The sequence below is a fragment of the Hesperophylax consimilis genome, chromosome 31, assembly GCF_061612785.1.
Source record: "Hesperophylax consimilis isolate HC1 chromosome 31, BYU_Hcon_1.0, whole genome shotgun sequence".
Lineage (NCBI taxonomy): Eukaryota > Metazoa > Arthropoda > Insecta > Trichoptera > Limnephilidae > Hesperophylax > Hesperophylax consimilis.
This window is the reverse complement of record NC_142866.1, coordinates 5957148-5983363: the sequence shown is the minus strand read 5'-3', so window position 1 is coordinate 5983363 and position 26216 is coordinate 5957148. Positions and strand designations below refer to the sequence as shown.

Sequence of the window (26216 nt, the reverse complement as noted above, 5' to 3'; positions counted from 1 at the left end):
TCGAATAGAGAAGTCATAAGAAAATAGTCAAATCGAGAATTAATAAGGAACGATGTGTAGGGTCATAAAAATCTCTGGGCAAGATGGCTTTATACTTTACAAGCTAGCAATGCAGGGAAAAACTTAAAATGGGCAGTAAGTCGTGATAAAGACGAAAATACATGTGATTTAATCAAGGAAAAGAAAGTATGTGGACCACCTGTCTATGCGGGAAATGTCTATTCTGGGCACTGGCCACCATTCAAACATTGACGAGTGTATTACACCATAGTGGTCACAAAGTGTGTCGATGGTCGATGTAGACATAGGTGCAGTGGTCTGGCAAGGGCTCAATCCTCGGCTGGTCGACTGCGCTTCAATCTCTGGGTGAATTAGGAGCACACACCGAGTAACGGACGTAATTAGGATGTAGGTAACCTTTCCCTTCCACCGACTTCCTACGTATCGAATTCGAATACCTAACTTACGAACAGGATACAAAAACAAAGTCAAAGACAATTAAAATGCATTGATTATTGCCATCGAGAATTAGGAGAGCTTTTGGTTTGGTTAAGTAGTAACTAAAAACACGGAATAGTAACCAAACTAAAATAGAAGATATATGACTGGAACTGTTAGATGGAAGACGCGTTGTGTACGTTTGAAATGAATGCCTATGCACTGGCTTAGTGCATGCTGCCCGCAGTTTATAGGTGATCATCTAAATCCATTATTTACCCATTAAATTGGGTTACGTAAGCAGAACCGTAATACTCGAATCGCGTTCCAAAGTGTCGGATATAGAAATAATCGAATCCTTGTTTATTTATTTACTTACATCTTCGAATTTTTCACCGAGGTTTTTAAGGTTAAAATAAATTTCAAATAAAATGAAAAAAATAACTGTATACTGTATACAGTTAAGTAGGTTTCGCTTCAATAATTTGATGCGTGCGCGCCTTGAGAATAACATCACAAGTCTCTTCAAAGATAAAATTATAAACACTTTTACGTTTTGTTTTACAGCTTCCTGCCATTTGTCTTTCCATTTTAAAGTATGACTGTCATTCTAAAGCTATACAGTAGCTTTTTAAATTACGCAATTTTGAATCAGTGATGCCAAAAACTAAGCTGTGCCTTCTATCAACAACGTCTGATGAATGTGACCATTATTTTGTTGAATGGGAAATTTGCGAGAGGTCTGGATTGATTTAGGTAGTACGTACTAACATGTCAGTTATAACGGACACTCTACAAGCGTTTCCCTCGGACAATGTAAATAAAGTATCAAAACTTTCAACAATACTTGAAGTGACGATATTATATCTCGTTATATCCTGGTTTGTCTATTGTGTTTCCCGGAGAAGTAAGTAGTGCGAGACAAGAGTGTGTCATGTATATCAAGTGGGCAGGATAGGCAGGTGGGGCATATCCCCGCGACAATGTGGCGCAGGTCCTGCAGGAGCCGTTCCGCTCCGCGCCCCTCTGCGACATACGATACATATATGCTGTGCTGCGCTGCGGAGAGGAACCGGTCAACCATAGTGGTCCAGTGGGTGGTTTAGGAGGGATGGTGGAGTGGGTGAGTTAAGCAGGTATGTGTGGGGTGCGGGTGGACTGACCTGTCGGTACAGGTGGACGAGGCGGCCGCAGCCCTCTTCTTGGCGGAGTCACACTTGCAACAGTTCCCGCCCATACCGAGTGTTTACCTGCCCAGTGCGCGTCAAGTCCGATATAATCCGTCAACTGGGAATGCGAAAACACACGCTCGGGTACAAAAATAAATCATATCGAAAACACTCATAAAACAGTTTCACACGCGTTTCCAACAACGCGTCGGGATTTGCAATTTCTGTTTAATTATTATGTAATATTCGGGGGCACTAAGCCGATGCCAATGTCGACTAGGAGGAGAGCGTACACCGTCATGGTCCATTCACAAGAATGGCGGAGGTGGAGATGGTTCTCTCAGGAAGCCCGTCCGCTGACTGGGTCGGCTGCCGCCCGCCGGAGATATTTTTACCGTCACCTACAGGAGAGACTCGGCTCCGGGCCCCGGGTAGGCGGGGAAGAACCCCGACTGTTGGCCCGCCGAGCACACAGGCCCGCACCTTGTCCCCGCCGGTCACTTCGCAGGTGGCGCCAGCGCGAGGTCCGTAGATCCATTGAGATGGCGTTCAGCAATCTGATGCTAGCCAAATTCACCATGAACCATCAAATACAATGAGGATTTCGTGTTTTCTTGACTTTTTAATAAAATGCAATTGTTGGAATATACTTTGCGCACATGTAGTGACCTCAGTTGTCAGACACAACACAGGACTCCACAGTGATAAGGACCAAGAAATATATTTGATTATTTACGTAGGTAATTTCTGTCGCATCACAATCATTAAATAAAGGTAAAGCAATATAAATAATTACTATTAATCATTTTTTATATTAGTAGCTTCCTGAGTCAAGACAACGCTTTCGCCGAAGGTTATGCGAATGGGTTTCGCATGTAATAATAATGTGATATGGGTACGTACCTAACTACCGAAAATAAACTAAAGCGTGTTTGGTATAAAAAAAATAACTAAAATAGTCATTTTTATGAGCAACCAAGTAAGGTAAGGTAATTTTTTTTGTGAAGACACGAGGAAACCTAGATCGAAACATAAATATTTAGCCAAGTCTGGTGATAATCGAACACTTGACCTCGTGATCGGAAAGCAGCCGTTTTGCAAACCTCTGAGGCATCTCCGTAATCCGTATCGCGCGATATAAATACCTACGAATTTGTCTATTTTAAGTACAAGTGAAACCTGTAGCTTTAAGAACAGAACGTTTTTAAAATTATTTATTTACATTTGTGTACCATTTGTATATCATTATAATGTTGAATTATTAAATTTAAATTAAACTCAAACTGTCTTCAAGTTATTATAATAATGCTTTACCAAATAAAATTTACAAAATAAATTAAGAAATAAACTACTTTAAAACTTTGGAATTTCGAAAAGACTTTTTTTTACTTCTACCATGATATAGAATCATCTACCGAAGTTAGAGCCCTTTATCTCCGAAATCACATTTTTATCTAATATTTAAATTACCTTACAAAATTCCATCGGTAGAGCTGAAACTAGAATAGTTTCAAAGTGTCACAGTTATGGATATGTTGAAGTTTACAAATGACACTTCCAACATAACTTTACGGATGGAGATGATGTTTTAGAAAAACAATACATGAAATTTTATTTTATTTAAACAAGAAACTTTCCTTCATATAAACAATACGTCAATAAAAAATTCCATTTTTCGGGCGGTAAAAGTTCCGTCCAATAAACTATTAAGAAGTATTACCAGTGAGCGTGAACATTGCTGTTGGTGTCCTCGGTCATACAAATAGAAATGAGTAGTTCTTCACGCCATGAAAGTTTACATTTAAATATTTTTAATATTATGTTTAAAATACTTGTATCTACGTTAACTCAAAATGATTTTCTAGAATCAAGAATATTTCTGATTTTTTCTATGACATTTTTTTAATTATATAGATTTGGCTTTGTCGTGATTATGTTCTTGGGATATTTTTCCTTCTTTAGTCAACGTTTCAGTCAGCGTTACAGTATCCATCATCAATGCATAAGGACACATTGGACACTGTTACGATATCCAAAAAGTTGAATGAAGAAGGCAGAAAACTTAATCACGACAAAAAATAATACCTTTGACCGTGAAAATCTGAAATCCAATAAGTGTATTTTGCTTATTTACAATGTATTATTTTTTAATTCTCTCAGAAAGGATCTCGATAGGTATCATTATTTCCATACATCTGATAGTATTAGTATTTCAAAGCCTGAACATGTTTGATCAATGTAGACAGAACTGGTGTCCTCTATTATTTTCAAAAAGAACCGTTGATGTTTTCATGCAGCATACACGATGAAAAATGTCAAAAAAAATACTAAAAATTACACTTACACCAATTTCCACGGAAGAATTTTTTTTCAGAAAAATAAAAATTTTCTAACATGGATAATTTCAAAACTCCAAATCATATAAAAAATTCACGACCCATTTTCCGACCAATTTTTAGGTAAAAAATTTTCGTATTTTTTTCAAATTTTTCTTCGAAAAATAAAAACCAAACTTCAAATAACAAAAAAAGATAAATGTTGTCATAAAAAATTGCCGACAAATTAATTTCCAAATATTTCCAATTTCCCGATTTTTTTAAATAAAAAATTATTAATTCTTTTATTAAAATTTCCCGTTCCATTTTCCGAGCTTAAAGTTTTATTTTTCTCTCAAACCGATTTGGTTAAAAATAGCTGTCAAATTACACAATTTCGGTAAAGAATCGACATAAACCTAATGCTGTAAAACACTGCGCAGAAAATTTCCACACTGAACTGCGTTGTAAACCATTACCTTACTATAACGAACTTATTTTTTTGCGCAGGGTCTTGCAGCACTCGGTTTATGTGGATTGCTTACCGACCCGTGTATTCTTACAATTTAAATTGTACGAATTTATCCAACATAGGTATATTACGTAGGTATTCAAAATTTTTTAATAAATACATCATTCTAATAATTGCTCTTTTATATACAAAGGGGCAAAACTACTATCGGGGAACTTCACTAAATTGTTCGAAGCCCATCAAAAAGCCGCCTGAAGGGCCTATACATATTAATACCTATATCGGTATGAAAAATTCTTAGGCAAGTAGAGTTTAACTGAACAGTTTTTCGCTAAAATGTAGGATTAATTGATTTAAAATAATATAGTAGTATGTATACCCATAAAAGGTTCATAGGCCTAAATAACAATATCTTTTTTTTTATTTTAAAACATCTGAATAAAACATTTGTATCCGTGAGATCTTGAAATCGATTCAAGAAAGTTAAGAGGAAGCTACAAGCCAAAAATTTGTAAATTCTTGGTGCCTTATATCGTCACGAATATACCGAATAGGCATTAAAATCGCTTGGCAAACGGAGTCTAGAAACGCTCGATTACAAGCGCAAAAGAGGTTTTTATTTATTTTGAAAACAATTTTATTAGAAAGCAAAAAAGTTAATCGAGGGAAACTGTCATAGATAATTTTATCCATAATATTGTTTTTTTTTTCAGTTATTATTATTCATTTATGCGTACATACATTTCAATTGGTTAAATAAATAAAAATTGTAGTTTTCATTTATGTTTTATGTTTAGTAAAAAAAAAATATTTGAATTCTCCTCAAGGGAAACGAAAAAGCTTCAATTTTATCTAAAGCAATTTTTTTGGTATTCATAATGTAAACCGATTCGTTATAAGGATTGGTGTATAATATGTTGATAATCGAAAATGTTGATTTAGCATTAAGCTTCGCCTTAATTTAGCTATAATCCAGTGGCGCGCGTATATCTAATCAAGTTCTTGATAATTATTAAATTTCCAAAAATAAAGTAGTTTTTACATCATAGGATTAATTACGGTAGTCAAAGCTTTTCAGTATTAATAGATTGCACGCCTCTGCCAGATTAGTGGTTTCTCGATGAACAAGGATAGGCTGCATTGAAAATGGAATTTTTCCAAAAATTGGAAGATTTTTATGTCACAACAATATTTCTAAAAATGGGCTAATCTTAACGGCATCAAATGAAATGTTATGACTATTGACCTAAAAGTCGCAATGTATGGCAAATGAAATCTAACTGATTTCAGTTTAAAAATGAACGGGGTTGCTTGAGAGTTGCCTTGAGAAAATTTCCTCAGGGGAGCACGTGAGAAACTCTCTCTCTCTCTCTCTCTCTAATCTCACCTCTCAGTATTACACTTTCTCGCTCATCACTAATCATCAGTGTCAACTCTGGATCATATTTGCACATTATTTATGAATGAACATATCTCGCCTAACCTCTATCGGCATAAGTATGATTTGAGATTACACATCTGCCCTGATGATGGACACTGCAATGCTGTCTGAAACGTTGGCTAAAGAAGGAGGTAGCGCAACACGGCATAATACCCCAAAAACAAATCTCTATCGGCATAATATACTAAATATGTTGAACGGAAGGAAGTCATGTACAGTTTGATGAATACGAAGATTCCTGCCTATCTATTTGACAGACCGTAGTGGACCCGTGATTCTCTAACAAACAGTACACGCCGAAGTGACAATTTATTTGTTCTGCCCAGATATCAAACTGCTCTTATATGAGGGAAGTTACGACTATTCCTCGTCAAAACTTTGAAATCAAATACCATTTTCATAAATCGACATCTCTGCAGCGAACTCCACAGTCAGCCGAAAACAACGTAATTGATAGATTTGATTTATAAAGTAATGCCTATCTATTTGTGTTAGTAGTTTTGTGATCATGTTTTTAATTTGATTTAATTTTATATAATTTGAATTTAGTTTGATTTAATTTGAAATTAATTTTATTTAATTGTAATTTTATTTTATTTAATTGTAATTTAATTTGAATTTAATTTAATTTAAAGGTAATTTAATTTGAATTTAATTTTAATTTAATTGTTATTTAATTGTAATTTAATTTGAATATAATTTGTAAACTTAATTTTTATTTTAAATAAAATAAATACATGTATTTAAAATAAAATAAACCTAAATTTGTATTAGAACTACTTCATTATTGTCTTCATACAATGAAAACTAGTTACGCCTAGACGAACTTGATTCCGTTCTTTGTGATTGCAACAACTTACAACTCTCACTTGATTCATTTCATTAAATCAATGTGTGATCTCTATCTTAGATAATATAGGTATTTACTTATTTAAGAGTGTGAACAATATCAACAATTCACACGCTTAAGGCCCCGTAGTAAGCGTTCAAAGATGGTTTGAAAGGGAGATATTTAAATACGAATGTTAGAGGGAATGCGCTAATATTAAAAAAATAATAATAACAAAGCAAAAATGGTGAAAATATTTTATAAAAACACGACTCGTATGAAATAGAGCAAAAAATCTCTCAACTTATGCGTTAGTTATATTTCAAGAAACACTGCGAAATTTTTCATGCCTATAACATATGAAATAACAGAAAAAAACGTGTTTTTAATAATTTTCGGAGCTTTGTGATTTTTTTCTATGGAGGGAATTTCATATAATTAACGTTTGGGCATAGCAAAAGTATAGATATTATCATAAAAAATAACTTTTTTTTGTAACTTAAAAACTTAAGGCAATGCCATACGTAGTAATGCAAAATCATGTGTTTTTGGTTTGAAAATTTGGTCGCCTAGAAATGTTTCAGATGCTTTAATTAAATACTGCGAGTAGAATACATCTTGGCCTTTGAAATAATCGAGTATTTTTTAGATAAGTCTTTTTATAAGCCCAGAAAAAAATAATGTAAAGGCCTATGAAAACTGCGTTAAAGATCAAAATCTCCTACTTACGAACCTATTTTAGGTTATGATTTTATTGTATATTGTGGAAAATTAAGTTATTTATAAAATGATCGAAAAAAAAAAAAATATTTATGCCTGAACATCCACAAAATAAAATAAAAGGCACTTTTTGGCCATGTTTTTTTCTTGCATAAATCAAAACAGGCGGATGGTGTTAAGCGGGAATTTAAGCCTTATCGCCATCTACGTAAGGGTTTTTATTGATAGCGGCTCAATTTAAAATATTACACTTAAAGAGTTAACGAGAAAATTGTTATAAATCTGTAGAAATTGGGTATGCGTGGGCTTAAGAGGGCGTGGGAGGAATTTTTCATACAAAATTTAATTTTGGATTTGAGACCAAACCTAGTCTGTTCAAATCAAAAAGTATAGCAAAATATATCAAGTACGTATTTGAGTACTTTTATTTATTTATAACAAATTATAAATAATTCAATTAAATAAAATAACCAACTTTGTTTACACCACCATTACACATTAAAAATTCGTAATTTTTCATGATTTCATAGGCAACTTTGGCGATTAATATTATTATTGATATTTTTTTTTAATTTCCAGTGCTGGTAAAATTTAAAAATACAAAATCTCCGAAAACGCAAAACCGATTTCAATTAAATTTTGTTAACGTGTATAGTTGTTTCCAGTTTGAAATCCATGGTAGTTTTGGACCCGTTAGGCGGCTGTTGACGAGTAGGTAATAAAAAAAAAAATTAAGATTTTTTTTTTGTTTTATTAACCAAAAATACATATAACCACAAATTTAAAGTTTCCTATATAGAAGGTCAGTGGCAGGTCAATGTTTGGCCGGGCCAACTAGTATACACGGTGTCCGGAAACTCGTAGTACAAGCGGGAAACTGGAGAATCTACACCACATGGGGAACCCAAATAAACATAAAGTTTTTTGATTTCAGCATTTTCACAAAAAAAAAACCAAAAAAATATATTTTTCGGCTATTTTAGGGTTAAAGTTTTTTCTGGTGTTTAGGGTTGAACAACAGATGTTTTAACCCTGCAGAGCAGAAATATTTTATGATTACACCGGATTAAATGAAGGGTGATTTCAAAATAATGCTTCAAATCCGAGTTTCTTCATTTGTTTTACTTTCAAATAGTTTTAATTAGTTGGGTACTTTGATCTTCAGTAATAATTTATAAGAATTTGATTAAAAAAAAAAATCAACTTCTAACTCGATTTACTCGATAACGAAAGCTCAAATAAAAAAAAATATACTACAAAATCGACTCCAAATGTGATGTAGATTCACCAGTTTCCCGCTTGTACTACGAGTTTCCGGACACCCTGTATATATATATATAAAAACGAATATTTCTTTTTTGTTCCCTGTACACTACATAACCGATTTCTCTGAAAATTTCAAAGTTTGTTCTTATTAGTGTCAGGAGTGTTTAGGGAGTTTTGGTTTTAAGGGTAGGAGAAATTGGGTACGCCCGATGAAGACTTACGCATTATCTTTGCACTGGAATGAGATACTAAATACAATAAAAGTCGATATAGTGTAGTTTTATTAATAGTTACAAAGAAGTGTAAAGTAGTGAAATATAGAAAGAGTCGGCGATGCCCTAAGATAACGAATTATCTCTGCAGTGGAATGAGATACGGAGTCGATATAAATGTCGATAAAATGTGATTTTTAATAGTTACAATAGGTTATGCAGTAGTGAATGGTGTAAGTCAGGGACTCCCGAGAAAGACATGGAACGATAAAGTGAAACAAATACTTAAAAAACGTAAACTTTTTCAATTCTTTAGAATAATATTTATATCCACCTTAAAATTATACACAGTTTTCAGGTACACTAGAAACGCCGGGAACGAAAGTTAAAAATAAAAAAAGGATTATAAGCATAGACATATGAATATTAGTAGACCTGCCCTAAGTGATTAAAAGCGTATTATCCCCACTCCCCATGCCGGTTCCATTGGAGCCGGCTGGGCTCGCGTATGGCCTCAAGTGAAATTTGAAAACGTGACGTCATCATTCTTGTGCAAACTATGGTCGAGGCATCATCGGTTCATTTTACGAAATAACACGGCAAAATGTTGACTTGTGATATGAAAACTTGTAAAAATAGATGTGAAAAAGAGAATAAACCCAATTGTCGTATTACATTCCATAAGTAAGCATTATTTTACTCTATTTTAAGCTTATTCACACCGTATTATATGGATCAGTTTTAGAAACATAGACTATCACATCACAATGTAACGATTCTCAAGTGTGCTCATCGTTGTTTACTGGGGTAAGTAAATTATGAAACATTTGTAAAAGTGTCTTAACTAAATACTCTGAAACTAACTACGACTCTGCAAACAGAAGAAATTTACTTTGCCGAATTTGGACTTCACAAATTAGTTCATAACGTGGCGAGTAATTTGCGCTCCCATGTAAAAATGTCTATTCATTCAAAAGCAGATTTTACTTTTAAGAACTAAATGGTGATATTATAATGCGAGATGCCTATTTACTGTCAGATTGATTTATTGACGAATCACAGTCAGCTTAACCCCCTTCGTTCTTCAACAGTTGATTTTACCCCTCGCCATTATCTTCTCGTCTATTAATTCCTATGTCTGTGATTATAAGCATATTGATGGGTTTGTAACATAAAAGGAACTCAAATTTATTGAATGTAAATTCAAATTTTAACCACCAAGAAATGTGACTTTTGAGACATTTCATTTATCTTTATTTTATATTTCACCCGTGAAAAAGTTTTGTCTTCTTTATGTTACATAATTCCTGTAAATTACCTTAATTAACAGACATTTCACACCTAAGGAAAAAATATTTCAAATGTACGTAAAATATTTGTGTCTGTATCATTGAATTAAATCCTTAGAAGTGTGCACGCGGAAAAAAGAGTATTACTGTTCAAATTATTGGTTATCTTGTTAAAAACGGTATTGCAGACAGTTTCCCGATATTCTCCTAGAAAATTCCTAATAAATTGGATAACGTGTTCATTCACCTAAATTTGAGTTAGTAATATATACTGAAGAAATGCACAATATTGGAATTTTTATAAACACGTATTCCGTTCGCGATAACATATTAGTAGTTTACCAAATTCTTTCATTCTATTATTTATTCCTATTTATTCATTCGTTAAGGGCTTGCAAACCAATTTTTAACCGGATTACCAATAATTTGAAGAGATTCTTAATAAACTAGCAATAAAAAAAATTCTATTCCGAAATGGATGAAATGATGTCGGAAAATTAGATTGGAGCTTTCGAACCCACGCCCCCATATTAGACTTCAGACAATTAAATTGTTGTTTATCCGCTCAAGAAAGAATTTCACTATTTGAAAATTTCAGCAGGAGCAAAATAAAACTTGAGCTTAGGTAAAGCGAGCACAAGGACACGCCCACAACCCCTTTCCATCGATTTATCTCTTCGGTGGTATGTATGTAAAGTTAATAATGTATTTCATTTAAGATTTGGACCTGTGCCACGGAAACTAACTTGGGTAGTTACCTTTATAACCAGTGTAGAATGCTTGCAGGAACAGGACGCTTCAATGTACCAGTGGATGCATTGTTTAGTTGGGGAAAACTTCGCTAGATGGCACTAAGATCAATGTTAACCGCACTATTTATATAGGTATTTTATGTAGTCATTGATAAATTCAAACAACAATAGAACTTTTGAGAATTATTTAAAAGGGTCTCGGTCAAAACCCTTTGTAAGAGATGCTAAATGGGTATTCTTTTGAAAACAATATATGCGACAAAACGCTGCTAGTGTATTATTTAATTAATATAGTAGAATGTTATTGTTGCCAACTTTAAACGTACTGCCCAGCTGTAATTTCAGGTAATGACTGTAGTGTTTTTGTTTGTGGTTTTTGTTATCATTTTGTAGGTGTTTTACAATATTATATTAAGTTGCATGCATTTTTATTATTTACTATAATTGTAAATCAACACATGAATTCCCTATCGAGATGAGTGGCTTATGATTTTATTGAAATATCCTTTTTTTAATAAATAAATAAGCTTAATTATGTAATTATTTATGTTGGCTAAATGAAATTTATAAAATGTGCAGAGCTATTTAAATTAGTACGTACTTACAGATAATTTATAGATAAACGAAAATGTAAAAAATCTATTCCATTGAATTTAGATGAAAAAAACAACTAGTTAGTCCGATTCCCAACCGTTTGGAGCCAATGAGACTATGGCATCTCTAACTGGGGTGTATTGTGAGGCTAAAGGTAACGGGGAGGGGAAGGAGATTGGGGAGAAGAAGATGGGTACCCGGCTTTACAGATCTGGTTAAAGCAACGTTTCATTTCTGATTGGTGGTCTTACACCAGGGCGATACTGCGAGTATTTCCCGCTCAGAAGCGTGCCACAAGTATTATAATTTTAATCAATCAAATAAAATTTACTTGCTCACTCAGTGATTTAAAGCGGATTGCTGTTCGAAAGCTTTAACTATTGACCACCGAGTGTGAAAATGGTATATTCTTATCATATAGTTTATACGAACAAAGGCATAATGTTCCATACCTTTATCAGAATCTTAAAATTTTCTCAGTATAAATTTCTGTGGTATAAAATTATATTTCAGCATATGAATAGCCCTATATACATAAATAGACTGGACCACACTTACAATACTCGTTTTACGTTAAATGAAGGACTAATTGTACCTAAGCATTTAAACAAATATGGACAAAGAACACTGGACTACATGATACCTAGTTGCTTAAATATGTTACCTGCTGAAATAAAAAAATGTTCAAATGTAAAAACAAATATTATGTTGAAAAATTGGCTCGCTGAAAGAAATAGTTTGTACTAGAGTCTAATACAAATTATTGGTAGATACTATACTGTTGTGTATATGTTTTTTTATATTTTAAAACAAATTATTATTTTTTATTGTTATCACTGTTGTCATTAAGTAAAATAAGTTTTATCTTTTTTAATATTTTTTTATGTGAAAAGTTGCCATCGACAAACTACTGAAAAGTAGTTTATTGGAACTTTTCTGTTTTTTTTCTGTATTTTATCTTATTATTTACTGTAATATATATTTTTGTCTTGCTTTCTTTGAATAAAAAAAATAAATAAATAGTATAGTACTGGGTACAAACTGTTAAAGCTACTAAAATAAGTTGAAAATAATTCTTCGTGGAAAAAAACGGAAAAATGAATAACTTTGACTACTATCACACGACACGAACATTTTTTTAAATTTTTGTTGACATATTTACTAATGTCGTTTTTTGTTGTGAAATTTCATTCCTAATACAACGTGCATACGTAGAATGTTTTCCGTAGGAGGTACCCACAAAAATATACAGAAAAATCGTTTCGTAATATTTTCTAGAGTAATGTGGCTCCTTCTATCACCGATAACTTTGTAGCGGTCATCCATTGACTTCACACCAGTGCGCATTATGTCACGCCGTGTGTTTACAAGACTATTAATACTGGTACATTCCCGCCGTAGTTTGATGGAATTCGTTGAAAATCGTCTACGTCGTTGTTTGTCGCAATGAGCAAAATTCTATTCATTTTCGACAACGCGAAGTCGATAAAAGCCAGTATCGTCAATTGAGGATTAGTTCACATGTGCTTTATTCCATTCGCTACCAATAAAATTACTATAATGGTATTTAATGCATTTTAAATAAAAACAGTTCATTTTTTTATTTTTCGGAATGACTTTATTGAGTAAAACTTCAAATTGTAATATTTAAATATTGAAGACAATATTAGTGATTTCTAAACGAAAATCTGAAACAGAAAAATCAGAAAAGGAAACGGTCACATCTGGGACTCGAACCCAGGACCCTTGTCTTGGCTGATTTTTCTGTTTCAGATTTTCGTTTAGAAATCACTAATATTGTCTTCAATATTTAAAAACAGTTCAGTTAGATCTGTACCTAGATCACGTACAGACCCATGGGCGATACATTCGCTACCAATAAAATTACTATACTGGTATTTAATGCATTTTAAATAAAAACAGTTCAGTTAGATCTGTACCTACATCACGTACAGACCTATGGGCGATACGTTCCTTGTCAATCTACTGCCTGAGGTCTGGATTTTATGGGAATAATAATTTAAATGAATAAACTATAATACGTACTATGTATGTGAATATTATGACTCTTTTACTGGTGAACATATGAAAAAATGTATTATGTATTTTTTTTATTTGGCGCCCATATGTTATAATGCTCCATTGAGATATTCATGTATTGCATGCATAGGTAGAGATACATGCAAATCATTTTAAAGAGAACACGTTTGAATGTATTTGTGCACACCGATAGTGGTTCATACTGGTTAGAACTAATTTTGAAACACCCGCCCGCTTCCCTCTTTAATCCGCAGCAGCCCTATGGAACAATACACTACTTCACAAGCAAGGATTTCTTTATTGTGATTTATCTGTTCTATGTAATCCCTTAGAAATTAACATTTAAAAATTGCTTGCCCCATTTCCTGTGAAATGCACCTGTCACATGAAAATTGGAGATATGTTATCGTAATCTATGGCCCTCTTTCCTGATGAATGCCGGTATAACATGAAGATTGAAGGTATGTTATTATGATATATGTCTACTATTTTCCGTTAAATGCAGGTTTAACTTGGAGATTAGAGATATGTTATTGAAATCAATATCTTTATTTCCCGATAAATGTCCGAATAACGTTAAGATTTGTTTACACGTATTTAGGTTTACATGGAGAGATATGTTATCGTAATCTATTAACATATTTCCTGATAAATACAGGTATAACACGGAGATCGGAGATATGTTATTGTTGTCTAAGCGCTATTTTCCGTTAAATTCAGGTGTAACATGGAGATTGGAAATATGTTATTGTAATCTATTACCATTTTTCCTGATAATTGCAGGTTTAACACGGAGATTGGAGATATATTATTGTAATTTATGACCTTATTTTCGTTAAATTCAGGTGTAACGTGGAGATTGGAGATATGTCACTGTAATCCTGATAAATTCTGGAATAACTAGCATAGTTAAGAACTGGTATAGATTGGAGATACGTTTTAGTAACCTATGTCCCTATTTCCGGGTAAATATAGGTATAACGTGGAGATTGAAGATATGTAATTGTGGTCTATGGTGCTATTTTCCGTTAAAAGCAAGTTTAACATGGAGATTGGTGATATATTACTGTAATCTATGACACAATTTCCTGATAAATGCTTGAATTACTAGTAGAGTAATAACTGGTAGAGATTGGAGTTACGTTTTAGTAACCTATGTCCCTATTTCCGAGCAAATGTACAAAGTTTGCTTTAGTTGTTTTGAAATTTATAAAACTTCCTCAGCAGATATGAAATTACTTCATTAATACTCATTTTCATTGGCTTAGGAATGTTAAGGTCAGTTTTCTTTTAAATCGGTATTAGATCACACTTCTAGTGATTAGTTGTTCAGTGTTTAGAATTATTTATTATTTCGAATCGTTTTAATAATTATTTCCCACTATTCGTATTCTGGGCAGAGTATATGATATTCATACACATGGTAGTTAGTTCCAGAATTTCTGCACTAAAATAAATTCCCACTTCTAGTATTATCTAGTGGAATAAGAAAGTTTATCAATGCAAGCAATTCTGGGCTACCAAATGCATCATTTAGAAATTATATAGAAATACATATATTTCATATAAAAAGCCCAAGTAATAGACGAATGTAAAAAGGTATCGACATTTCATGTTTATTTATTGTTAACTATTTCAAACTTGCTTCGGTATTATGAAGCGCATTCATCACACGAGTACCGTCAGCAGCCATATTAAAAATTTTTTTTTTTTTTTTTTATAGTGAATACCTCACAAGAGTCCCAACTGCTCCCGTCTGGAGCCAGTGAGACTATGGCATCCCCAATTGGGGGATGTTGTGAGGTTGAAGGTAAGTGGGGAAGGGAAAGAGGAAGGTGGGGAAGTACCTGGCTATTCAGATCTAGTCACTAAACACGGCTAAAGCCATTTGGAGCAACGTTTCAATTCTGAATGGTGGTCTTACACCAGGGCGATACTGGTAGTATCTTCCACTCTGGAACGTGCCGCAAATATACTATATATTATTTTAATTAATTTTAATTAATTAATTGTGAAATAACACAAATTAATCAAATAAAATTTATTTGCGCACGCCGGGTTCGAACCCGCGGCCTTCGGAATGGCAGTCCAATGCGTTACCACTGGACTATGCCAGCCGTAAAAAAAAGTAAAAATGTTGTGCCAACAATTCCTTAAAAATACTCATAATGTCTATTAACCAATCAACATAATGTTTTGCGCAAATGCTCGTAAAGAGAAATCCAATTCACGAATCAATCCAATACATTCAAAGCGAACCATTGACGCATTAACAACTCGTCACTCGAGCAATCAAATCTCCAGCCGTAAGTAAATAAAGGTCTATTTCGGGTTAATCTACTCGAAGCTGCTAACACTTCCCGGTGCAGCTCCCAGCAAAACTTCATTGCAATCGCATTGTTATTTTAAGCATTACTTAAACGGTGTTAGAGTAGTTGCAAATATGCGTATCGAGTCGATCATGGAGTGCTATAGAATCGGTTAAATCGACCCATTCGAGTGCTTTTATCTTATTCCTGTTTCTATAACATCGTTATATTATATATGTATATGAGTATGCTCTACTCTTCTTTCTTTGATTGAATAAGTACCTGCTTTAGGGTAAGTATCGCAGGCCGGCTCAATTATCCATAGAAGACCGAGTAAATTTGACTTACAAGAAACTAGACGTCTTGTATTCATCAATAGTGACCAGCTGCTGTTCTACGGGTATTTCAATGAAGCCTATTCTAATGAATTAGTAGCATCGATCTCTTGTACACCGGTTAATGTCTAATGGACACAAGCCGCATTTTAATTTAATGAATGTTGGATTTGAGGCTAAAATTCTTAACCAAACTGAATACATATATTTAAATCAAAGGGTTGGCAGATGTGAGCAGTTTTCATTATTTGTTTTTTAGATTATACAATATATAGAACAATCTTGGGCATCTGGCACTGTCGATCGATAACGGATTTATCGATAATGTCGATAACTTTTCATCGTTCCCGAGCGCGCCTGCCGATCACTATCGTTCAAAAAACGGTACTCGTCAAATGAATTAATGCCACTTAGTCGTTGTGAAATGTTTTTTGGTCATTGGCGATCTGCGGTCAAGCTCAGGAACGATGACAAGTTAAAAAAACATTTGTCAATCGACCGTGCTAGCTACCCTGGTTGCTAATATCTAAATATTCAAAAAAAAATTACAGGCAACTTAAATTCTTTAATATTTCAGGATTATAAAAAAACATTTTGTGGATTTGCAATGAAGAAAATAAATTAAAAAACAAAACGTAAATCTTGTCCCCAGGGACTGGTTCTTAAACTGCTGTGAACTTTTAAAATGTCTTTTAAAACTGGATTGAACCTTCCTCCGAACAGGAGGACCGAAGTATACGCCGCCAACACCTAGCCAAATCCTAATTGTATAGTACCGACTTTTTTTTCGCATATAATTATATTCGCATACTGTAATTTTTTGTAATCATAACGCACGACATTCGTAAATATCATGTCATTTATTTGTCAAATGAATCAAGAATTCGGTAGGTAAAGTTTAAAATATTTATATGAAGGAATATCGGTAGAATATTTTAATATAATGTTTTCATTTATATGCAGGTAAAAAAAAGCTTCGGCGGAACAAGTTCTTCGGCGAGTTCTATCAAAATCAAAAAGTCTTAACTAATAATTTCGGGATTCCTGTAATTTTTATAATATTTCATATACATGTACCTACGCCATCTAAAATCCTCGTGCAAATGTCAAAATCATATATTTCCATATTATAAATATTGATAATGACACTTATTGAAAAACGGCAATTTGTAAATAATTAGGTACCTTCAGCTAAGTACTTGAGCTGCGCTGCGGTATTCATCCCTATGTTTTTTAATTATTTCACAGCAGAAAAGATTTTTGGATGAAGTTATTGAACGATATTTTGGGTTTCATGGAATTTTCTTATATATTTTTTAAGGTTATGGGTTTTTAAATTAAGGTTTAAGTTTTATTTCAATCTTTAATTTCGGTAGGTAATTTTAATTTTGCGTTTTCCTTTTTCTCAGTTTATTTTTTGTTTAATTTCACACATAGGAATTAAATACCAAATTGAGATTGCATAGGTCCAAACTGGATTAAAATAATCATATTTTTACAGTACTTACTTAAACATTAATGGTTTTATACTTATCTAAAAATGAGTACGTATATTGATAGTTAAAATTTTTTATGGGAATTCAGTTATTTCGAAATTTTTCTGGCCCGCAGTGCCTAGCAGTAAAAACTCACAGCAGTGGTTTTTTAATCTATTATTATTTGATTATTCTATACCATTCTCGCTGGGAAATTCAAGTATCGAGACAGACTTTGGAGGTATATTAATAATATGATTATAATGTTATCCTTTCAATAATATTATTATTTAAGTTTTTAAAAACAGTTTATTTATAAATAAGTTCTGCTGTGTAATTATTTTTACACGTGACATCTTTTTCGCCTTCTGAAAACACTATAAAAGAAATACTGTAAATTAAAATGGAGTTCTACAAAAAAAATTATATCAATAAAAAATAAGGTTAATTACAATAATAAATATGTTCAAAGAGATTAAAAATAAAGAAATGAGAGTTTAATTCCATAAATTTAAAAAAAAAAGTATCAAGAAAAGTTAAAGTAAACAAATATAAGAACAAGCATGGTATTGTATTATGCATGTTAAATTGTTAAATATTTTTTTAGGTGTGTACGTAGAATTTTTTACAAGTTTTAAAAACAAAATAAATTTAAAAAAAAAATTACAACATACAACGAACACTTGGATATTTGAATTCCTCACAACATAACAATTCACTTACCATTTTGACGAATTGTATATGTAATCTTGTATACTTTCGTATTCTTGTGCCTTAATATGATTTTATTTTAATTTTTTTAGCGTTATAGGCTCAATCATTATAATATATATACATATAACATTTTTGTTTGGACGAATCCTGTAGTAACACAACTATTTCTGAGAGGATATTTTCCTGGTCATTTTTTTTTCAAATAACATTATTTTTAAGTTTAATCGAAATACATTGATTAATTCATGCTCCAATAAAGAAAAAACTAAAATGCTCTTGTTTAATGAAAACACAGACCACACAACTAATGGGACTCATCGCAGAGGAAGTGAGGAAGATTAAAAAAAGTTAATTCTATTTATTCCACATATAAAAGGATCCCGCTTCACTTCACTTGTCACGGTCCTTCTTAGGCGTTGCTAAAAAGGGAAGCACCACACACTTTAACTTGAAAGCACTCAGCAATTCATTCGGCTCCACTTCCATTCATAACATAATATAAATAGCATAAGCAATCGATTCAAAACAAATGGCCTAATATCCATCCCTATGCTAAGAACGACCACGGATCAGCACCACTACGTATATTTAGGTGTGAAATGGTACAATATCTTATTGCCAAAAAACAAAATTAAGGTAAAAAAAACATTGCAATATGAACAATTCGAAAAGAAAATTTCTTCCTTAAATTGGACAATGATATACTGTACCCTTAATATACGCATACAATCTACTAGTATATACTATACTATCTAGAATTTTTTTATTTTTGACTATTGTTGTAATACTATTTCTCTAAAATTGTGTATATTGAATAATGTTTGTAGTTAATTTGAAGATTGAATTATGTTTGTAGGTAATTTAAAGGTTGAATTTTGTTTGTAGTTTTATCACTTTTAAAACATTATTTTCTTTTTGTATATACTTACTCCTCCCATAAACAAGAGCTCCTGGAGCTCAACTTATGGAGTGTAGAATAAATAGGAAAAAAATATTTTGCATACTATTATTATTTTGTAATAAATAAATTAAAAAAATAATAAATAAATAACACTGACTATAACGATCTGTCTCGAGTACTTTTTAGTTATTAGTAGTAAGCGTATAACATACAGTCATAAATAAGCACGGAGTTTCTCACACGTACATAAGTTTATAAATGAACTTGAAGACTTAGTTGTTATATACCAAAATATCAACAGTAATAATCATGAAAACCGCAACCTTTCGTGAATACCGTGAATTTTTTTCCAAGCAAAATAGCTAAAATCCTTAAAATGTCATCGAATACAACACGCTAGAATTACCCCTTCTACGTACATGCGTCAAATTCAATTGCATTGGAAATGGTTTTGTTATGTTATTATTTAAAGTTTCTTACTGTTGCGGGTTACTCTGTATTACGTGGTAATTTTCTGGCGTTTGACAAACTGTCACTTGGGTTGACGATACGTGAGACTTAAGAGGAAGCTACAAGCCAAAAATGTGTATATTCTTGGTATACCTTATATCGTAGGTAATAGGCATTATAATCGCTTGACAAACCGAGTCTAGAAACGTTTGATTTCAAGCAAAAAACCGGTTTTTATTTATTTTGTAGATAATTTTATAAAAACGAAAAAAATTTAATCAAGTGAAACTGTCACAGATAATTTTGGCTGTGATACTATATTGAAGTGAAACTTCTTTACGCGCGTCATGCAATTTCGAGGACCGGAGTAAAACCGACTCATGACCGAAACGAAAATGCGGGTACCCCCACCACCGATTAAAGTTCATTTGATCTAGTCAAAGTTTTGAAGTAACATATAAATGCTTCTTAGCTCATCCCGACAACTGGCGTTGGTGGTGTAATGGTCAGCATAGTTGCCTTCCAAGCAGTTGATCCGAGTTCGATTCTCGGCCATCGCACATTATTTTTTTGTTTTTAACGCCTTTTTCATTCAATATCTTATTTTTTAGTAGGTCAGAACATTTTTTAAAAGAAAATAATATTGCAAAATAATAAAAACACTTATCTCACTGTGATAAAACATTACTCCGCTAGAGCGCGCTTTGCGTTATTGTGTTGGATTAAAATTATTATCTAATCCGTATATTATGATAATTGTATTACATTTATTTAATTAATTTATTTATTTTGATAATATGTAATAATTTACAGAAAAAAAATTAAAACTATCTCCCTCTGATAAAATATCCGTTCGCTAGAGCGCACTACGCGATCTTGTGTGGGATTCTATTTCTGTACATTGTACATTATTTTTAAAAATATATTATATTTTGGGTGTGATGTAGGTAACATTATAAAACATAACAAGCTCTCATATTTTCAGAACCTACATAATATAATCAATTTATGCGGCTTTGCTTACAGTTGGTGCTCAGCGTGGTTGGCTTTCAATCAGTTAAGCGAGGTTCGATTCTCGGCTGTGGCATTTTTGAAGTGAAACCTTGTTGAGGTGGGGGAGCCGCTCACGAACGTTCTCTCTCTTCTCTTCTTTCCTCTCTCTCAGACACCAGCGAACTGCGCCACGCCAAGCATCAGCTGAAACTAGAAGTTTCACTTCTGTCTTGCGTAGGCTTGACACACCCACTTTTTTTTTTTTTTTTTTCATTTATGCGTTTATACTATATAAAAAATCCTATTGAAAAAAAATTTTTTTAGTAGTTTGCATTTATATTTTTTATTGATAAATTAAATTTTTTATTTGTATTCTACTCAAGCGAAGCGATAGGAAAAATCTTCAATTTATCAAAAGCATATTTTTTTGTATTCATAATGTACACCAATTCGTTGTTAAGATTAATCGAAATAGTGATTTGCCATTAAGCTTCGCCTTAAATAAACGGAACTCGAGAGGCACAAGGAACGCTAATATTAAGAAATTTGTTATTTTAATATGACGATGATTATACGTCAAAAACACACTTAACCGATAGAACTATAGTACCCACTATATATAGATAAATGTTTTTTATGCGGTGATCATAGGATCCAAATGCATAGGATCCCTGAGTTGTATCTAAGGTAGAAGACATGTTTGTGGTGAAATTCGAAATAATTGGAAAAGGTGAAGTGTCTTTTGAGTTGTCAATTGTTTTGTTGTAATAAACGTTTTTTGGATTTTCTGCAACAGCTATTAGCTCAACCGTCTACTTCATTATCTTTCTCGGTGTGGAACCTGTTTCAAATGCAAAATATTAATTTCAACAACCAAATAATTTATATTATTTTAATTTTATTATCATTTCTCAAAAGGGGTTTCCTATCCAAGTCCCGTCTTTCACAAATTCAATGTTGCTCAATCTTCATTGTCGTTTGGCAAGATTTCATGTAAGTTTGTATTAACCCGCCATCGATGCAACAGTGTTATGTTGCAACAAATTAATATTTTAATAAAATACGAATGTATTATCACGATGTCGGAACACGTGTTCCAAATAATCCTAATATTTCGCATTTCGTCATTATATATTATCAAGGCAGGTGCGTGAACTCATGTTACGATTTATTACGGATTTACTAAAAAAATATCAGGAAACGGCCTGCAATCTTGTTTTTCAAACAATTACCAACTTTCAACCAATCAAGGCAAAAGCCCTACAGCACTACATATACACTAAAAAATAGAATGGACTGAACCCCTGCAGTGGTACGCAATGAACAATTTTTATTTATTTATATAATTGGTTAATTTCACAGTAATCATTAAAAAAATTAAATGATTAATACTGCTGAACATTGTACAGTAAATGAATGGCTTGCATTGTGGTGGATCGTAAGGTAATCGTTTGAATGTAGGTATTACCGTAATTGTGCATTTTCGTTGCTGTTGTTTCACGAACAAGTGTTTAAGTACCATGTTCATGAAAAAATTATGTATTATGTCTAACCACAAAGTGATTGCTTCCTAAGAAAAAAAAAAAAAAAAAAAAAAAAAAAATTATGTGTTATTGCAATATTTTTAAAAGTTACATATTTTGGAGATAAACTAAAATACACGTGATAAAAGATTATTTTACTTACTAAACTTTAACTGGTAATTTCTGATATTATTTGTAATAAAAATGTTGATCTCCGGTAACATTTTTAGGTGGATTATTTAAAAAAAATACCAAATGAAAAAAATACACTTTGTAAAACACCACTTTTTTTAATATTAACAGCCTGTTAATTGATATTAACGGCTGTTAATATTAATTCATAATAAAAGTGGTGTTTTACAGAGTGTATTTTTTCATTTAATATATAATGTCACATCACAAAGTGTTTGCTTCCTTCGATAAAAAAAAATACCGTCTGAACCTTCACCCGACCCTTACCTACCAATGCCAAGTGATTTTTAATGTTTTTAAGTGAAAAAAAAAGTCACCGGAGACCAAAATATGATCTTGATTTTTTTACTCAAATCACTAGTTGATAATAGTAAGTTAGGTACGTATCTTAACATTCGGTATAAAACTCGAATGTACCTACCACTGAAAAAAATTGATGAAATGGTTAATTTCTCTGTAGTTCACACGGACTCCATGTTTTCAAATGTGTTTTTTGTTTACTGACCAATTTCAAAATGGCTTTAACCGTGTTTAGTAACCAAATCTGAATAGCCAGGTACTTCTCCAACTTCTCATACCCTCCCCACTACCTACGTTCGATGATTGAGGATGCCATAGTATTACTGGCACGATATTCGGATTTAAAGAAATAATAGGTATGAATAACGGAAAAGTTTTGAGTTTCATACGACAATCATAAGTTATGTAGTTGGGTGTTTATGTTATGTGCCTCACTATGTTGTGTAGTGTTTAAATGTTCGTAATAGCCTATTATCAATATGTCATGTATAAAAATTACTCGGCGAAAAAATCAACCGTAAAAAACATGAAACACAACATTTTTTTACTATAATATTATATATTATCAGTTTTCGGACTAGTTGCGCCATCTTTTGGGCAACGTAAAGCAATTTCAAATAAGAAAAAATTGGTTTTAAAGTTCTGACTTCTAACCACAGAAAGCACATTCTGGGGAATCAAGTTCGTAAATTTTAAAAAGGTGAGAAGGAACGGAACAATATCCAATTTTCATTCGAATAATTAGGAAATTTATTTTTTGAAAAAATGGGGCAATTGTGGATACCAAGGTTATGATATGATAGTGGCAGCTCCCTTAGATTGACTAGCAATGTGCCAATACTCTGCCCAAACATATCCCTGGATCTATTGTACCAATCTATTGTACCAGGTCCCTGTAATGCCTTGTGCTCACTCTCAATGTTGCAGTAAAATATTTAGTATACATTGTCGCTCCTAAATGTGAACGTGTATACACAAAGCGTTTGGATAAATTAGAATACTGACATTATACTAAAATACAACATGCGCCCACACGCGCACCTAAAAATAACCCTAAATTTCCCGGCTTTGGACTGCTCTGTACTACACAGCGAGAGCTATGTATATTGTCTAATACTGCACGAAAGATAAATATAATATTTTGCTCACCAGCAACAAGTGCTGCAGCAAGTTCATAATAATTTTAAATTTATAACTCGCGCCAGAGTTTTAAATTTAATTAAGCATTTCAGAACATTACTACAAGCAAATAATCTCAACCACGACTAATAGATTTGTAATACTCTCATACCATATTTTTGTTTTCTTTCAAACATTAATAGTATTCAAAATCTTCCGCGATATTTCGCGAATTGTGTCGATGACTACTGTTTCTATTCTACGCCTTTTAGACAAAACTATTTCCTATCCCAAATACTAAATTCATTTGTTCTTTGTGCCAAACATAAAATTTATTGAAATTTGAGTGCTATTTTGATCATAAAATGATTACTTATAATGTTATGAAGTGTGAAGCGGGAAGCCACGAACTATTGGATACAAGGTTAGGTTAGGTTAGGTTAATGCATAAATATTCAGACGTTGTTTACTTATTCTGGAATATGAAGTTTTTTTTGGAATATGTGTTATATTTTAAATTTATAATTACCTACTGACATTGTTTAAATCTTTAATCTGAAGATCGAGTTCCTACCTAAAACTAAAATACAAATTGTATAAACAGTTTAAACAACATTTATTGTGTATCTAACATTACATCGAGCTCGTAAATTGGTATTTAGTTACTCAGCAAGGTCTTTTATCTTGAAATATTGAAACTTGTATAAAAAAACTTTAAATTTATTTAGGTTTTATCAAACATAATCTAATTTGTTTGTAAATATTAAAAAATTTGTATGCTTATTATTTGAATTTTATTTTCATTCTTTCCGTTTTTTTGGCAATGATGTTATTATTAATACAAAATATACAATAAAACTTACTACTAATAAGACACAATAATATCTTGTAAAAAATGAATGTCTCATTAAAATCTTACATGCTGCATCAATCTCGTTCCAATGAATACGTACTCTTCCACAAATAACATATAATGTCAATGAGTATCTACCTACACTCTAGTGCTCTACTAGTACTTATGAACATGCGATAATTCAGTTTTAAGTGCATCAGCTCTCCGCTGCATTCCTGCTGGAGAGAGAATAAACCTATCGCTGGCATAATATGAATGTTTCCCAAAAGATCATCAGATTTACTTCGATTCTGAAGTTATGCTTGTTGGTCATTGTATAATAAAAACACTTGCAATCAATTCTGAATTACAACTTGCACGCGCACGCTGCTTCGCTGTAATTTAACTAAAACGATTATCGTGCGACAAACTCATGTTGGCAAGTTTGTACTTAAGCCGGCGTTCGGCGGAACTACTAAAGTTCACCAGGCTCCTAATCGATAATAATTACTCATGTAAAACAAGTAGATTAAAACTATAATAGTGTCAATATGCGTAAGGAAAAGTTTCGACGGCGTAGGAACGCAGTAGATACAGTGATTGGATGGAAGCTTTAGTTTAGACTTGACATTGATTGGCTCGAGTGACAATATACAGGGTTGGTGGTTGGAGGCAGTAAAGCCGCTGGTGTGTGGAATGGGAGAGAAGCGGTCGGGCGGCTAGAGGTACTCACCAGTGCAAGGATCCAGCTTCCGGAAGAGGCTCCGGGATTTCCAGCGAGATGCACACTGGCTCGCCCTCCAGCACTGATATCACCTCGGATTGCATGACTGTCTCTCACGAATCACTCCCGAAGGGGCATCGTCCCTATATTCCGAGATATTTTCCCACTACAGATTTTATTTGAGATTGACGGTCCGGAGAATTACGGCGCGCATTGCAGGCGTCTATAAATAAGTCTTAAAAATGTTGTCAGTCGCGTCATCTCCGACGGCCCGGTAAATGTAAACTCGCCAATAATAATTGTTTTAACTCAATTATGTAATATTAAGGTTTACGGGTAATTGTATCGAAAGTGGTATCCGTCGCGGCAAATGTCAGCTCGGTTAGCGTATGAAGGTTGGTTTGGTTGGCGTGTCTGCAGTGTGTGTAGCTCGCCGGCCGGCTGCCTGTGACGGCCGCCCGTGTGTGACGCTCGCCCGGCCCATCAGCGGTTCGCCAGCGGGTTATATCTGTCCCTCGCGCGCCGCGGAGCACCTAGCCTTCCCGCGACCTATTCTTACCGTACCGCCACCTTCCGTCCACACACCGCCACTGGACCGGCCAGGGCCGGATCAGGCATACGTACGGGTACTGCAGCAGGAACTCCTGAAGCTTGGGATGCAGCTTGGCGCCGATTTCCTGACAGTGGAGTTTCTGCGCGGCGGCACACAGACTGAACGGTTTCGGCGCCGGCACGCTCAGCTCCACCCCCTTTAGCGTTCTAAATAAGCTTAAAAATGTTTCCTGAAAATACAAATAAAATATAAAATAAAA

The 26216-nt window shown here is 33.2% G+C and overlaps 1 protein-coding gene across 3 annotated transcripts in view; it reads right to left on the bottom strand.

Annotated features, from left to right (window-relative positions):
• LOC149409379 (uncharacterized) overlaps positions 1-25826 on the bottom strand; it is a 110007-nt gene extending 84181 nt beyond the window's left edge. Inside the window, exon 1 of one of the 3 annotated variants that reach the window (XM_089649874.1) lies at positions 25414-25826. In XM_089649874.1, the coding sequence (XP_089506000.1) occupies positions 25414-25508 (95 nt within the window). In that variant the 5' untranslated portion in view covers positions 25509-25826. Of the gene's footprint in view, positions 1-1601; positions 1888-25413 lie in introns of those variants that run through there. The other 2 variants (XM_089649876.1, XM_089649875.1) reach the window with 2 other exon arrangements.
• Positions 25827-26216: the final 390 nt, after the last annotated feature.